The sequence below is a fragment of the Tachyglossus aculeatus genome, chromosome 23 (genome assembly GCF_015852505.1).
Source record: "Tachyglossus aculeatus isolate mTacAcu1 chromosome 23, mTacAcu1.pri, whole genome shotgun sequence".
NCBI lineage: Eukaryota > Metazoa > Chordata > Mammalia > Monotremata > Tachyglossidae > Tachyglossus > Tachyglossus aculeatus.
Window position 1 is genome coordinate 6,138,169 of NC_052088.1, and position 16,502 is coordinate 6,154,670.

At 50.7% G+C, this 16,502-nt stretch overlaps 1 protein-coding gene across 3 annotated transcripts in view; it reads right to left on the minus strand.

Moving 5' to 3' along the window:
* Positions 1-674: 674 nt before the first annotated feature.
* ZFYVE26 (zinc finger FYVE-type containing 26) overlaps positions 675-16,502 on the minus strand; it is a 114,528-nt gene continuing 98,700 nt past the window's right edge. For all 3 annotated transcript variants that reach the window (XM_038765605.1, XM_038765604.1, XM_038765606.1), the window contains 7 exons: positions 14,269-14,466; positions 10,875-11,074; positions 8,649-8,790; positions 6,173-6,232; positions 4,418-4,600; positions 4,032-4,076; positions 675-1,579 (listed from right to left, as the gene is read on the minus strand). In XM_038765605.1, the coding sequence (XP_038621533.1) occupies positions 1,370-1,579; positions 4,032-4,076; positions 4,418-4,600; positions 6,173-6,232; positions 8,649-8,790; positions 10,875-11,074; positions 14,269-14,466 (1,038 nt within the window). In that variant the 3' untranslated portion in view covers positions 675-1,369. The remainder of the gene's footprint in view (positions 1,580-4,031; positions 4,077-4,417; positions 4,601-6,172; positions 6,233-8,648; positions 8,791-10,874; positions 11,075-14,268; positions 14,467-16,502) is intronic.

Consider the following 16,502-nt stretch of genomic DNA (forward strand, 5'->3'; position numbering starts at 1 on the left):
TTGTCTGCTGTGTGACCTAGGGCAGCTCACTTCACTTCTCTGGGCCTCCATTCCCACATCTGCGAAAAGGAGATTAAGATCGTCAGCCCCGGGTGGGACACCCTGATTAGCTTGCATCTACCCCAGCGCTTAGTTCGGTGTTTGGTGCATAATAAGCTCTTATCGAATACCAGGAAAGAAAAACAATCCCAGCTCCGCCACTGGCCTAATGCACAGGCTTGGGCAAGTCACTGAAACTTTCTGGGCCTCGGTGTCACCATCTGAAAAACGGGAATAAGGTGGATTGTCGACCTTGCATCAGCGTGGCTCAGTGGAAAGAGCCCAGGCTTTGGAGTCAATCAATCAATCGTATTCATTGAGCGCTTACTGTGTGCAGAGCACTGTACTAAGTGCTTGGGAAGTACAAGTTGGCAACATATAGAGACGGTCCCTACCCAACGGTGGGCTCACAGTCTAAAAGAGTCAGAGGTCATGGGTTCAAATCCCGGCTCCGCCAATTGTCAGCTGTGTGACTCTGGGCAAGTCATTTCCCTTCTCTGGGCCTCAGTTACCTCATCTGTAAAATGGGGATGAAGACTGTGAGCCCTCCGTGGGACAACCTGATTACCTTGTATCACCCCCAGCGCTTAGAAGAGTACTTTGCACACAGTAAGCGCTTAATAAATGCCATCATTACTATCATCTACTTGGCACTCGACACATAGTGTGTGCTTAATAAATGCCATGATTATTGTAGCGGTCCATACGTCCCCCTTCAACGCTCAAGGACTCAGTGCGTGTTCGCGAAGAGATTTAGGGAAAGAGATGAACGGCTTTATTCCAGAAGCAGCATTCTTTCAAAAACAAACTCTCCGTGAAGGGAGGGGGGGAATCGAGGCAAAAAGCAGAGGGGTGAAACCCTCCTGCGTCGTTCTGCGATTTCTGTCTCAGCCTTCCAGTTAAGAGGTGCCCTAACCAGTTCCTCTCCCGCTCTCGCAGCCGGGGAGGCGGCTACGTCAGAGCTGAGCCGGGGAGGGCTAAATAAATACGCCGTTCCAGATCCAGGAGGAAAGCGTCCTAGGAGGGTTTCCACCCTGGCAAAAGGGTAAAGTGCCTCTTCTCACCGGAAAAGAGTTCAGTTTGTTCAGAAATCTTTGGGCCCGCACGCACACAGACACACACACACACCCTCTGAGGTAGAAAGCTGTGGCCAACAGGTCTCACAAACACACAACCCCATTCATATTAACCCATGTGGCACTTGCGTGAAAGAGGTTTCTTTCTCTGACGACCACGGCCGGGCGTCTTGGTGGAATTAGGGTACGACCGTCGTGCCCTCTTCGTCCGGCGCTCGGCTCCGGGGCTGAGTTGCCCCAACGGGCCCGTCGTGTCACTTCCTGGAGCTCGCCCCGGGCTGGCCCCGGACCCTGGCCTGGCCCGTCCCTAGCCACTGGGCGCAGATGTCCTTGACGACTTCGTCTCCGGTCTTCTCGGCTGCCAGCTGCACCCGCTGGACGAGGGTCACGGCCCGGTGACGCTCTTGCCTCACGGCGATCAGGTAGGCCGAACGCAGCTTGCTACAAGTCAAGTAGGCTTGGATCTGCCCGCCGTCCGGAAAGGAGAGGAGGGGTCACAGAGGCCCGGGGACAGGGAAGCGGTTAGTGGCATGGCTGACCTATCAACTCAGGTGGGTTTTCTTACAGTAATGTTGGTATTTGTTAAGTACTTAGTCTTGACTACAGGAGGGAGAGTCAGGCAGAGGACTACCTGTTCCATTCCTAGCTTGGGCGAGCGGAAGCCAACCTGCTGCAAGTCAAAACTCGCCCGTGCTGGGCAGTAGCAGAACGGGAGAGAGTCGAGGGCGGAGACTCAAGTTTACTGTGCAGAAGGAGGTGGTGGTCAACCATTTCCAGATTTTTAACAAGAAAAGTCTCTGGATCCACCACCAGAACGATTGCAGATGGAGGCGGGGCGTTCTGGGAGAGATGCGTCCACGGCATCGCTATGGGTAGGAGACTGTGAGCCCGCTGTTGGGTAGGGACCGTCTCTATATGTTGCCAACTTGTAGTTCCCAAGCGCTTAGTACAGTGCTCTGCATACAGTAAGGGCTCAATAAATATGACTGAATAAATGAATGAATGAATGAATGATTCGACGGCATACGACAACAACAAGAGTGCCAAGCGCGGTACTAAGTGCTGTGGTTGATACGAGGAATCAGGTTGGACCCAGTCCTTGACCCACATGGGGCTCACGGTCTTCATCCCTATTTTACAGATGAGATAACTGAGGACCAGAGCAGCAAAGTGACTTTGCTCAAGGTCACACAGCTGACAAGTGGCCGAGCCGGGGTTTGAACCCAGGTCCTTCTGATGCCCACGCCCGGGCTCTATCCACTAGGCCACGCTGCTACTTCTCATGAATAGCTATGTCTTAGACCTTCCAGGACTGGGGCGGTGACTGAGATATTGGCCAGCTCTTTGTGGGCGGGGACCGTCTCTCTTTAGCATTGTGCTTTCCCAAGCACTTAGTACGGTGCTCTGCACACGGTAAGTGCTCAATAAGTACAATTGAACGAATGAATGAATACTTAATGTCCAATGTGTCAGGGCATAGGTAACCAGCTCACTTTGTACTGGAGACTGGACTGAAGTCACCTTTCAAAAGGCGGAGAGGAGCCTGGCTCAGTGGAAAGAGCCCGGGCTTTGGAGTCAGAGGTCATGGGTTTGAGTCCCGGCTCCGCCACGTGTCTGCTGTGTGACCTTGGGCAAGTCACTTCACTTCTCTGAGCCTCGGTTACCTCATCTGTAAAATGGGGATGGACTGTGAGCCCCATGTGGGACAACCTGGTCATCTTGTATCCCCTCCAGCGCTTAGAACAGTGCTTTAGTAAGCGCTTAACAAATGCCATCATTATTATTATTATTAAAAGGGGCCCCGTCATGACAGTGCTGGCTTCTGTGGGGAGGTGAGCGCTACCCTGGGCCGTGAGATTCCCGCTCCTGGGGCTGCTTGGAATGCAAGGGGTCTCTGGGCCTGAAACCTCCTTCGTGGGAGGGGAGAGGGATCAATCAATCAATTGTATATATTGAGCGCTTACTATGTGCAGAGCAAGGGATGCTTCAGTTCTTCGAGAAGCAGTGTGGCCTAGTGGATAGTCAGCTGGGTGCTCATCCCAGTTCTGCCACTCGTCCCCTGTATGACCGTGGGCAAGTCACTACGCTTCTCTGGGCCTCAGTTCCCTCATCCGTAAAACGGGGATGAAGACGGCGAGCCCCGTGTAGAACCAGGATTGTGTCCAACCTGATTAGTTTGTATCTACCCCAGGGCTTAGGACAGTGCCTGCCACACAGCAAGCCCTTAACTAATACCATAAGAAAAACAAAGCTTCTACGCTCTGGGGCCCAAAGAACACGTTTAACCAACTGTACACATCAACAGCCTTTACTGAGCGTTAGCTGGCGCGCAGTTGTTAAAAAGGGCAGCGGGGCTGTGTGTCTTGGGTTGGAGGAAACACACCCTCACGAAGCTCACTGTGGGTATGGAAAATGTCTGTTATATTTTTACAGTTTACTCTCCCAAGCGCTTAGTAGAGTGCTCTGCACAAAGAGAGCGCTCAATGAATACGATTGAGTGACTGCCTGATGAAGCTTAAACCCTAAAGAACAATGAGCATTTGAGCATAAAAATCAGTAGGTGTGGCATGGGTAGAGAATCTGGGCCCTGGTAAACCCCTTCCGCATTTTTACCGAGAAAACTCAGGATCCACTACCGGAATGATTGCAGATGGACAGCGGGGCCTTCCGGGAGAGATGTGTCCACGGCGCCGCTATGGGTCGGAAACGACTCGACGGCATAAGACAAGACTCTCCCGAGCATTAGTTCAGTGCTTTGCACGCAGTGAGCGCTCAATACGACTGAACAAACACAGTGAAGCTTGCTGGCCTCCATCCACCTAACCCAGGAGGATCTGAGGGCGAAGGGTCCAGTGATCCAGAGCGAGGCCAAGCTATTCCCAGGGGCGGGGGGGTGGGAAGGGAGTCTCTGCTCACCTTGTTGTCATCACTGTGTATGGCTTGGATCAGGCCTTCCAGCTCCTGCGCAGAGGGAGACAGAGGAGGCAGGGGTGGAGGTAGAGTTAATGCCACCATATCTTTCTCCTCCTACACCGTGCCACGGCTCGCCTGCCGTCCCGGGGAACAAGAGTAATCATAACGATGATATCTATTAAGCTTGAAAGCTCCTCATATCTAAGGGCCCAGCAGCTGTCGGAGTGCCGGTCTGGCCCGGATTCCAGATTGCCCACCTTCCCCCGCAGGGCCCTACTAACCCGGGCAATAAGGCATCCTTGCAGAAGAGGACGGAAGTCGGGGCAACAAGACCCCAACCACGGTGGGGAATCCCGACATCCCAGAAGAGCCGTGGGCCAGAGGTTTACCATGGCCGGGATGCTCCTGTACCCTTCCAGGCAGCTGAGCAGGATGGTGTCACCGTCGTTCTCGGCTGCCATACCGGACTCGCTGACACACTTGAGCAGTTGCCGGATCTCGCCGTAATTCTCCCTCTTCACCAGCTGCTGGGCAGCTTTGCAGTAGGTGGCTGCGGCGTCCAGCTGGAAGTCCTGACGGAGAACACATACGAGGGATGGAGGAAGAAAGCAGCAGTAACAGGGGAGCGCTGGTTCTTCAGAAGACCTCCCAGCACGACTACCGAGAGGATGCCGGAACGAGGTGCGGATCCGCTGCGTGTGGGGATTTCGAGCAACAGAAACAGAGCCGGAAAGAACCTGGAGAACATTTGGTCCTATTCTCCATCCCGCAGGGATGAGGCTCCTCCACCATTGACACTGATGTTACACCGACATTTACGCTGATAAGAAGTCCTCCTGCTAATCCCACCCAAATCTCTCCACTTTATTTTAAACCTCTTCCCGCTCACTGGGTCTTCTGTGGAAAAATCAGAGAGCTCTTCGACATCTATTTCCCCAGACATCCCCTCCATCTATTTGCTGACCGTTTAAGAAGTCACCCTTTAGCCTGCTCTTTTTCAGCATGGACAATCCTAATTCTTTTAAGTTTCCCTCATATGACCACCAATCGCTACTGTCCCTCTCCTCTCGGCTTCCATCTCGCTTTCCTATAGTCCATTTAAAACATAATGACCCAAACTAGGCCCATTACTATACTGAGCACCGCAGAGAAGAGAGGAAAGTAACCTGTCTGTCGGCTCTTTATACACTCCGGTATCCTGTTGGCTTTTTAAAATAGGACCAGCACCACATCGATTCAATCACCTTCCGGTCCACCGTGACCCTCAGATCCTTCTCTGCTATTCTCCAGTCTAGTCAGCCTCCGATACCTTAACTGTCTTTTGTCCCTTGATAAGAACTATCTTGCATTTGTCCCTGGTGACTACATCTTCGTTTGGTAGAAATTACATGTTAATTATTCGTTTATATTCATGTGTGTCTCCCCCTCTTGCAAGCTCGTTGGGCAGAGCGAACTCGTCTGCTAATTCTGTCGTACTGTAGGCTCCGAAGTGCTTCATACAGGGCTCTGCGCACAATAAGAGCTCCATAAATACCACTGGTGACGAACAACTCTTTATCAAAGTTGCTGAGACACTTTGAAGACTATTCCTGTTTTTCAAAGTGTTTCCAGCTCCACACAAATCCTAAATCCGAAAATGAGAAGGGCAAGATGGATTCCATCATCCAGATTTCATTCAATTTCTAGATGTGGGCCTAAGAACCTCACCAGGTAAAAATCTCCTGGCGTTTTGACAGCTTCCCTATACAAATAAAACCCAAACCAAAAACTTCAACCCCCTGATCCTCGATGGTTGTTTCCAGTTCATAAGATTGACCGAACTCTGGACTGTGGCCTTCTTGCTCTTGACGGTTGGTATTCGGGCAGTGGACCTGGGCTTGAGTAATTTACACTTGAAATCCAGCCACGGTTCCGTCAAGTTCTAGTTTTTTGGAAGTAGTTTTTCACTGTCTGCCCCCCGAGGAAGGGCTCTGCATTCTTATTATTATGCTTGCTTCTGTTCGTGGGTGGGGAGAACGGGAAGGAAGGAGGGAAATAGAAGGGAGAGGAGAAGGAGAGGGGAGCAAGAGAAAGGGGACCTCCTGAGGTAAAGGCCTACTCCAAACCAGGTGTTCCTTCTGCCCGATCCTTTTGCAAATCCATACCTGCAGGACGCGGAAGGCGATCCCAAAGCCTTCTTCCACATTTTTCCCTCCCAGCATAACCTGGAAGGGAAACGGAGGTGAGTGAGGAGGAGCAGGGATTGAGAACTTAAGAGAGGCAACCTCCTCTTGACCGATCAAAGGGATGTTTCACTAGCCCTCTTGGCTAGAGGATGCCCAATTATTTTTCCCACTCCAGTGGCTCTTGTTACACTACGGGGATTTAGGCATCAAGGGTGAGGTTTTTACTGAGATCTCTGAATCGGCCCCACATTTTTGAGAGGCAAGCTGGGAGGGATAATTTCACTTTCTCATTTTCAAGACACGTCGCTTCTAGTGAGCGTTCCTCCTCGCTCCGTGGGTTTTGCCAACATGCAAAGACACAAAACTATCTAGGGTGAAAAGGTTGCAGAAACTCCAGGGCTCGCCACAAGAACCAGACCCTAATTGTGGTGTTTGTTAAGTGCCTGCTACGTGCCGGGCACTAAGAAGCGCTGGGGTAAATACAAGAGAATCGAGTTGGACACCGTCCCTGTCACTCAGAGGGTTCACCTTCTTAATCCCCATTTTACAGATGAGGGAACGGAGGCCCAGAGGAGTGACTTGCCCAGGGTCACACAGCAGACAAGTGGTGGAGCCAGGATTGGAACCCAGGTCCTGACTCTCAGACCTGGACTCTGATTCTTAATGGGCCACTGCTCCCTCCTTCCGCCTCCTCTTTTTGGGTAAAATACATCCTACATTACGGCTTTATCAATTAGAAGCCTGCCTCTAACCTACCAGAAGAAATGGGAGAGCAATTGTATTTTAATTCATCAGGCTGGACTTTCCATTTCCATCTCCTCCTCTTTCTGTCCAGTTCCCTCTATTGGATAGAATGCTTCTCCCCTTCTCAAGCTTCCTTCCTCTCCTTGGACTGACTTTTCACACCTTTAAGAAAGACCCCAGCACTCGTTCCTAGTGAATTCCGTCTCATTTTGCCCAACCACGAGGCCGTAACCTAAGTGGCGGAGCTAGGATGAGAACCCACCCCTAGCCCAACTCCTTGACCTGTTCTCTTTCCACTAGGCCCCGCTGCTTCTAGTGCTAACCTTCTCATCGTGTCTCGCCGCCGACCTCCGGCCCGCGTCCTGCCTCTGTCCTGGAACGCCCTCCCTTCCTCAAATCCGCCGGATGATTTCTTTCCCCCGCTTTAAGGCCTTTCTGAAGTCTCATCTCCTCCGAGAGGCCTTCCCAGACTAAGCCCCACTCTTCCTCATCTCCCACTCCCTTCCACTTCACCCTGACCTGCTCCCTTTGCTCTTCCCCTTTCCCCGCCCCGTGGCACTTATGTATATATCTGTCATTTTATATATTTGTATTGATGTCTGACTCCCCAGTATAGACTGTGAGTTTGCTGTGGGCAGGAAATGTCACTGTTTCTTGTATTGTACTCTCTCAGGCGCTTGGTACAGTGCTCTGCACACAGTAAGTACTTAACATATACGATCGAATGAACGAATTCTCAGCATTGAGAACACAGTGTTCATTTGGAGACACTCTTTGCAGTTCAATGCCATGTTCTCCTACGTCTCCAAACGTCGGCATTAGAGGGATCCGGGGTTGCCCAGACCCCAACCGTACTGAGCAGGAATGCAAAAGGGTGATTCATTCATTCATTCAATCATATTTATTGAGCACTTACTGTGTGCGGAGCACTGTACTAAGCGCTTGGGAAGTACAAGTTGGCAACAAGTTGGTCCCTACCCAGCAGTGGGCTCACAGTCTAGAAGGGGGAGACAGAGAACAAAACGTATTGACAAAATAAAATAAATAGAATAAATATGTACAAATAAAATAGAGTAATAAATACATACAAACATATATACATATATACAGGTGCTGTGGGAGGGGAAGGAGGTAAGGCAGGGGGATGGAGAGGGAGAAGAAGGAGGGGGCTCAGTGTGGGAAGGCCTCCTGGAGGAGGTGAGCTTTCAGTAGGGCCTTGAAGGGAGGAAGAGCTTGGCAGATGTGCAGATGGTGGCAGAGGGGTCCTGGGATGACAGGCTTCCTGAGAGCAGTCAGTCAATCATATTTATTGAGCACTTGCTGTGCGCAGAGCGCTATACTAAGCACTTGGGAGAGTACCATGCAAGCATAAACAGGCACATTCCCAGCCCACAACGAGCGTACATTCCTGATATAAATAAATTATAGATGCGTACGTAAGTGGTGTGGGGCTGGGAGGGGGGATGAATCAAGGGAGCAAGTCGGGCGACGCGGAAGGGAGTGGGAGAAGAGGAAAGGAGGGCTTAGTCGGGGGAAGGCCTCTTGGAAGAGATGGGCCTTCAATAAGGCTATGGCGCGGGGGAGAGGAACTGTCGGTCGGATATGAGGAGGCAGGGCATTCCGGGTCAGAGGCAGGATGTGGGCTCTGGCATCCCTGCCCTTCCCGTTTGGATTTTGGCTGCCTGCCGGCTGCAAAACCACTAGCGCGTACCTTGCAGGCAACGTCCATCTTCATGTGGTTGTTTCCAAACAGGGTTGGCAGGGGCAGGGCTGTCACCTGGGAGGTCCCAGCGCTTTCGCATCGATGTAAGAACTTGGTCACTTCCATCTGCAGCTCAACGGTGTTCATGTGCCTGAGAATGCACAATCAATCAATCATCAATCGGTCCATCTGGGGGATTCCTTGAGCACTTTCCGTGCGATGAGTCCCGTACTAAGAACTTGGGAGACAAACACAGATTCTGTCTCCACCAGGTCTCTCAAGGGCTACTGCAACTGGAGAAAACAGCAAAGGGGAGGCAATAGCAGAGGAAAAAGATTTGGCTCGACACTGTAAGCTTGCTGTGGGCAGGGAACGTGTTGGATTACTGTTCTATTATTATAAAAATAATAATTACGGCATTTGTTAAATGCTTACTGCGTGCCAGGCACTGTACTAAGCGCCGGGGTGGATACAAGCAAATCAGATTGGACACAGTCCCTGCCCCGCAAAGGGTTCACAGTCGCAATCTCCATTTTACAGATGAGGTAACTGAGGCCCAGAGAAGTGAAGTGACCGGTCCAAGGTCAAACAGCCGGCATGTGGCAGAGCCAGAATTAGAACCCAGGTCCTCTGACTCCCAAGCCTGAGCTCTTTCCACTAGGCCACGCTGCTTCTCTAAAATAGGAAAAAGGAGTGAGAGCCCCAGGAACCTATTACTCTATTTATTTATTTATTTGAATAGAAAACAACGGGCCAGGTATTAGGATGGGTCGATTCTCTTGGCAGATGGGTCTTGTGCGATTTACAGCGTATTCTCTCTGGTGCTTAGTACAGTGCTCTGCACACAGTAAGCGTCAATAAATAAGATTGATTGACGGATCCCAACCCCCCCAAGTCAGCTCATCCGAAGCTACTCCATCCCCAGGATGGATGTTGCCACACTGAGCAGCTGCCCAGACAGAACTTCAGCTCAATAATAATTCATTCATTCAATCGCATTTATTGAGCGCTTACTGTGTGCCGAGCACTGTACTAAGAGCTTGGGAAATACAAGTTGGCAACATATAGAGACAGTCCCTACCCAACAGTGGGCTCACAGTCTAGAAGGGGGAGACAGAGAACAAAACATATTAACAGAATAAAATAAATAGAATAAATATGTACAAGTAAAATAAATAGAGTAATAAATACGTACAAACATATATACAGGTGATGGCACTTATTAAGCGCTTGCTATTTGCCAAGCAATGTTGGGTTTGGGAGTCAGAGGACGTGAGTACTAATCCCGGCTCTGCTACTTTTTTTTTTTTAATGGCATTTATTAAGCGCTTACTATGTGCAAAGCACTGTTCTAAGCGCTAGGGGAGGTTACAAGGAGATCAGGTTGCCCCTTGGGGGCTCACAGTCTTAATCCTCATTTTACAGATGAGGGAACGTGGGCCCAGAGAAGTGAAGTGACTTGCCCAAAGTCACACAGCTGACAATTGGCAGAGCTGGGATTCGAACCTATGACCCCTGACTCCAAAGCCTGGGCTCTTTCCACTGAGCCACGCTGCTTCTCTGTCTACTTGTCAGCTGTGTGACTTTGGGCAAGTCACTTCACTTCTCGGTGCCTCAGTTACCTCATCTGTAAAGTGGGGATGAAGACTGTGAGCCCCACGTGGGATTACCTTGTAGCTAACCCGGCGCTTATATTATTAATAATAATAATTAACAATAATTAACAACAATAATAATAATTATTTGCTAAGTGCTTACTCTGTGCCAGGCACCGTACTAAGCACTGGGGTGGATACAAGCAAATCGAGTCGGACACAGTCCCTGTCCCACGTGGGGCTCACAGGCCCGATCCCCATTTTCCAGATGAGGGAACTGAGGCCCAGAGAAGTGAAGTGACTGGCCCAGGGTCACACAGCAGAAAAGCGACGGAGCGGGGACTAGAACCCACGACCTCCTGACTCCTGGAAATGGGGAGAGGGGTCAGTCCTGGCTCGTGAGCATCCGAGTCGGCCCCGTCGCCGGTCTGCACGACCATTCATTCATTCATTCCTTTCAACTGAATTTACTGAGCACTGTGTGCAGGGCACTGTACTAAGCTTGGGAGAATCCAATACAACCTCAACGGACAAGTTTCCTGCCCACGCCGAGCTCACAGTCCAGAGGGGGAGACGGCCATTAACAGAAATAAATCAACCCCGGACAGGGACGCGAGTGCCGTGGGGCCGGGAGGAATACCTGGACACCTCGGCCGCGCTCATCTTCTTTCGGAAGAAGGCGGATTTCTTCTTGGTTGCGCCACGGGACACTTCCTGCAGGTAGACCTTGAGGTGGTCCTTGGCCTTCAGGAGCCACTTGAGCTTCTCTCCCAGGTCCACGTACGTCTTTGCCTCGTGGGAGAAGAAGCGGATGCAGGTCATGGCGGCTCGGACTTGGTCCTGGACGGAGAGAACGGATATATCGCCCTGTGAGAGACGGTCGGCTCCGGGGAGGAGGAGAAGCCACTCTCAACTGAGGGTCTCCTTTTTGCCTCAGCTGTGGTGTTGAGAAACCCTGACCCTCGGGTTGCCAGGAAAAGGGGCTGGGGGAGTTGCTCATTCCAAGGAACTGTCTCTATATGTTGCCAATTTGTACTTCCCAAGCGCTTAGTAATGCTCTGCACATAGTAAGCACTCAATAAATACGATTGATGATGAAGTACAGTGCTCCGCACACAGTAAGCGCTCAATAAATACGACTGAATGAATGAACAGTTGGCAGCACCCAACCACCCCCACGCGGTTGCCAGGGCAACTCTTCCCGGCCACGGCTCGCCCCCAGACCGCGGTCGGGCCCTGGCCAGTTCCGAGGGGTTAATTATGGTATTTGGTAACACTTACTAGGTGCCAAGCACCGTTCTCAGCCCTGGCGTGGTTACAAGGTCAGCGGGTTGGGCACGGTCCCTGCCTCACACGGGGCTCGCAGTCTTCATCCCCATTTTACAGAGGAGGGAACTGAGGCACGGAGAAGTGAGGTGTCTTGCCCGAAGTCACACAGCACACAAGCGGACCAGCTGGGATTAGAACCCGGGTCCTTCTGATCCCTAGGCCGTGGTCCAACCATTGGGCCACGCTGCTTGTCGGGTTGTGTGTGGCTGCCAACGTGATCAAAAAAGTTGGGAGGGTGGAGCGCGTCCCCCTTTGCCCCTCAAGGAGCAGGCACCTTTGGGTGGGGGTAGGGAGCCAATAGGGACCATGTAGACCTTGAGTGCTAGTAATAATAATAATAATAATAATTAATTGTTAAGCACTTCCTGCATGCCAGGCACTGTACGAAGCGCTAGGAAGCAAATCAGGTTACACAGGTTTCAGTAGCCACAGTGGAGGGCTTTTTAATCGATCAGTGATATTTACTGAATTGTGTGATATTTACTGAAATTTACTGAATTTACTGATATTGTGTGCAGAGCACTGTACTAAGTGCCTGGGAGAGTACAATCAAACAGAGTGGGTAGACACATTTCCTGTCCACAGTGAGATGCCCGGGCCCGGCAGTCAGAAGGACCTGGGTTCTAATCCCAGCCCCACCACTTGTCTGCTGTGGGACGTTGGGCACGTCGCTTCACTTCTCCGGGCCTCGGTCACCTCATCTGAAAAATGGGGATCGAGACTGTCGGCCCCAGGTGGGACACGGATCGTGTGCAACCTGATTCCTCTGTGTCTACCCCAGTGCTTCGAACAGCGCCTGGCACATAGTAAGCGCTTAACGGACACCATTAAAAACACCATCACCACCACCAGAAGAAAACCAAGCTTACGGTCTAGTTCATCAAAATCTCCTTGCCGCATTATTCTCCCTTTGGCCGCTGCCCCGCCCAAGGAACCAAAATAATTCTAAAGCAGGCCAATCTCCCGGAGCAGGGCTTAGCGGAGAAAAGCACGGGCCCGGGACGCAGAAGGACCTGGGTTCTAATCCTGACTCTGCCGCTCCCTGGGGCAAGCCATTTCACTCCTCCATGACGTGACTTCTCTTTATGTATATTAACGTCTGTCTCCCCCTCTAGACTGTGAGCTCGTTGTGGACAAGGAATGTGTCGGTTGGTTGCTGTATTGTACCCTCCTAAAGCGCTTACCACAGTGCTTTGCACCCAGTAAGCGCTGAATAAATGCGACTGAATGAATGAATGATCTGGGCTCGGTTTCCTCATCTGTAAAATGGGAGCCCCACGTGGGACAGGGACCGGGTCCGACCTGATTAATTTGTATCCATCCCAGAGCTTGGAACAGTGCTTGGCACATAGTAAGCGCTTAAATACCATCATTATTATTACGATGAAGTAGACTAACAGAAACTCCCCTCATTTCCTATTTTGACGCTCCTTTTATGGCTGGGCAATTCTTTCTGGTCTACGAAGGCGCCGCTCAGACCCCAATCTGAGAGTCAGTCGGCTAACAGTAAGCGCTCAATAAATACAATCGAATGAATGAATGAACTGGAAATCTTTTATCGGTCCTTGCGGCAAGCCGGCACAAGTATTCATTCATTCAATTGTATTTATTGAGCGCTTACTGTGTGCAGAGCACTGTACTAAGCGCTTGGGAAGGACAATTTGGCAACATATAGGGACGGTCCCTACCCAACAGTGGGCTCGTAGTCTAGTGGCCCTGGGAGTCCTCATGGGGTCCAGTGCGGAAGGGTTCTTGTACTGATGCAGTCATTCAGTAACACTGCCTGGCACTTACTGCTTAACAAATGCCCCAATTATAATAATAATGATTAATAGTGATGGTATTTGTTAAGCACTTACTATGTGCCAAGCAATGTTCTAAGCGCTGGGGTAGATACAAGGCAATCGGGTTGTCCCAGGTGGGGCTCACAGTCTTCACCCCCATTTTACAGATGAGGGAACTGAGGCCCAGAGAAGTGAAGTGGCTGGCCCAAGGTCAAACAGCGGACAAGTGGCGGAGCTGAGATTCGAACCCACGGCCTCCGACTCCCAAGCCTGCTTCCCCCCGTACTGAACCCCTCTCTGCCTGAGCCTGGGGGCGGGGGTTCGGTTTGGGTCCCAAGCTGCCCAGGTTTGACTCAACTGGGGGGCAGTTTTGAAAAAGCCAAAGGAGCGTGGCGGCAAAATGCCACCTTTGGGGGATGACTGTCTCTATATGTTGCCAATTTGTACTTCCCAAGCGCTTAGTACAGTGCTCTGCACATAGTAAGCGCTCAATAAATACGATTGATGATGATGATGATATTAATTGCAACGGAGGCCACCCGCAGTTTTTTGCTTTTATGGTATTTGTTTCCAAACGTTCATTCATTCGATCGTACTTATTGAGCGCTGACTGCGTGCAAAGCACCGTACTAAGCGCTTGAACAGCGCTGGCAAAGGTAGGGCAGCGATGCGGGAGGCCTCAGCGCTTTCGCAGTGATGTGGAGTCAACTGTGTTCTTGTGCCTGAGACTGGACAATCAATCAATGGGTCTAGCGCGGATTTGTCTGTCCCAGGACAAGTGGAGGAGCCAGGATTAGAACCCACGACCCTCTGGGTCCCAGGCCCGGGCTCCATCCACTTCGCCACGCTGCTTCTCAACAGAACTCGAAGTGCTTCACCGACGTCGCTTTAAGAACGATAGAAGCGGCCTCTCCTGCTCACCTTCATAAACTGCTGCAGCTCGTACAGGATGTGATAGTAGTTCTTCTTCTGCAAGTGCTGGCACGCAGCGATCAAGTAATTGCCCCAGCAGTCCAAGGTGGGATCGATGGCTTCCAGCAGATTTTCCAAAACGTGCAGCTTCCCGCTCCTGTAGCTCGGCAGGAAGACGCCTTCGATGAAGACGTCCGGGGGGCTTTCCTACGGCAGGAAGAGGAGAGAGGCCGGGAGTGGCCAACTGGAGTTAAAAAGCGAATGAACCCCAAATCTCTTCAGGCCACGGGCAGGGAGGAGAGAGCGCAAACCACCGTCACTTCAATCGATTCCTTCGCACGGATTATCATCATCAATCGTATTTATTGAGCGCTTACTATGTGCAGAGCACTGTACTAAGCGCTTGGGAAGTACAAATTGGCAACATATAGAGACAGTCCCTACCCAACAGTGGGCTCACGGTCTAAAAGGCTGACTTTATCAGCCCTAAAGTCTCAGGGCTGAGGTCATCTCTCGTTCTCTGATGGGACACTCCATCATCATCATCGTCGTTAGCGTCATCCAGTTAGGAAAAAGTGCTGAACCTTGCGTTTGAATGATTACAAGAAATCATTTGAGCGCTTACTGTGTGCAGAGCACCATGCTAAGCACTTGGAGATGGTACCATCAATCAATCATCGTCATCATCATCATCAATCATCAATCGTATTTATTGAGCGCTTACTATGTGCAGAGCACTGTACTAAGCGCTTGGGAAGTACAAATTGGCAACATATAGAGACAGTCCCTACCCAACAGTGGGCTCACGGCCTAAAAGGCTGACTTTATCAGCCCTAAAGTCTCAGGGCTGAGGTCATCTCTCGTTCTCTGATGGGACACTCCATCATCATCATCATCGTTAGCGTCATCCAGTTAGGAAAAAGTGCTGAACCTTGCGTTTGAATGATTACAAGAAATCATTTGAGCGCTTACTGTGTGCAGAGCACCGTGCCAAGCACTTGGAGATGGTATCATCAATCAATCAATCAATCGTACTTATTGAGCGCTTACTGTATGCAGAGCACTGTACTAAGCACTTGGGAAGTACAAGTTGGCAACATATAGAGACAGTCCCTACCCAACAGTGGGCTCACAGTCTAAATCTAACAGAGGCGGCAGAAAAGTTCCCTGCCCACAAGAGGCTTAGAGTCTAGAGGGAGAGACCGACAAAAATGAATTAGGGAGGCGAACCTCAGCCGGGGGGCTGAGGGTCGGGGGTAAGCGGCGTGTACAAATCCAAGGGCACGGGAGACGCGGAAGGGAGTGGGAGAAGGAGAAATGAGGGTTTAGTCAGGGAAGGCCTCTCGGAGGTGATGTGATTTTAATAAGGTGATGAAGATGAGGGAGAGTGTTTGTCTGCTGGATATGACGTGGCCGGGAGTTCCAGGCCAGAGGCAGGAGAACAGTGTGGCTCAGGGGAAAGAGACCGGGCTTTGGAGTCAGAGCTCATGGGTGCAAATCCCGGCTCTGCCAACTGTCAGCTGGGTGACTTTGGGCAAGTCGCTTCACTTCTCTGGGCCTCAGTCACCTCATCTGTAAAAGGGGGATTAAGATTGTGAGACGACCTGATCACCTTGTAACCTCCCCAGTGCTTAGAACAGTGCTTTGCACATAGTAAGCGCTTAATAAATTGCCATCATTATTATTATTATATATTCATTCATTCAATCGTATTTATTGAGCACTTACTGTGTGCAGAGCACTGTACTAAGCGCTTGGGAAGTACAAGTCGACAACATATAGAGACGGTCCCTACCCAACAACGGGCTCACAGTCTAGAAGGGGGAGACAGACAACAAAACAAAACATGGAGACAGGTGTCAAAATCGTCAGAACAAATAGAATTAAAGCTATATGCACAGCATTAACAACAGAATAGTAAATATGTACAAGTAAAATAAATAGAGTAATAAATCTGTTCAAATATGTATACAAGTGCTGTGGGGAGGGGAAGGAGGTAGGGCGATGTGGATGTGTTATGTGCCAGGCACTGAACTAAGCACTGGGGTGGATACAAGCAACTCGGGTTGGACACAGTCCCTCACGGTCTCAATCTCCATTTTACAGATGAGTTAACTGAGGCACATAGAGTAATTATGGCATTTGTTAAGCGCTTACAAGGTGCCAAGCACTGTTGCAAGTGCTGGGGTGGATACAAGGTAAACAGGTTGTCCCATGAGGGGCCCACACTCAATCTCCATTTT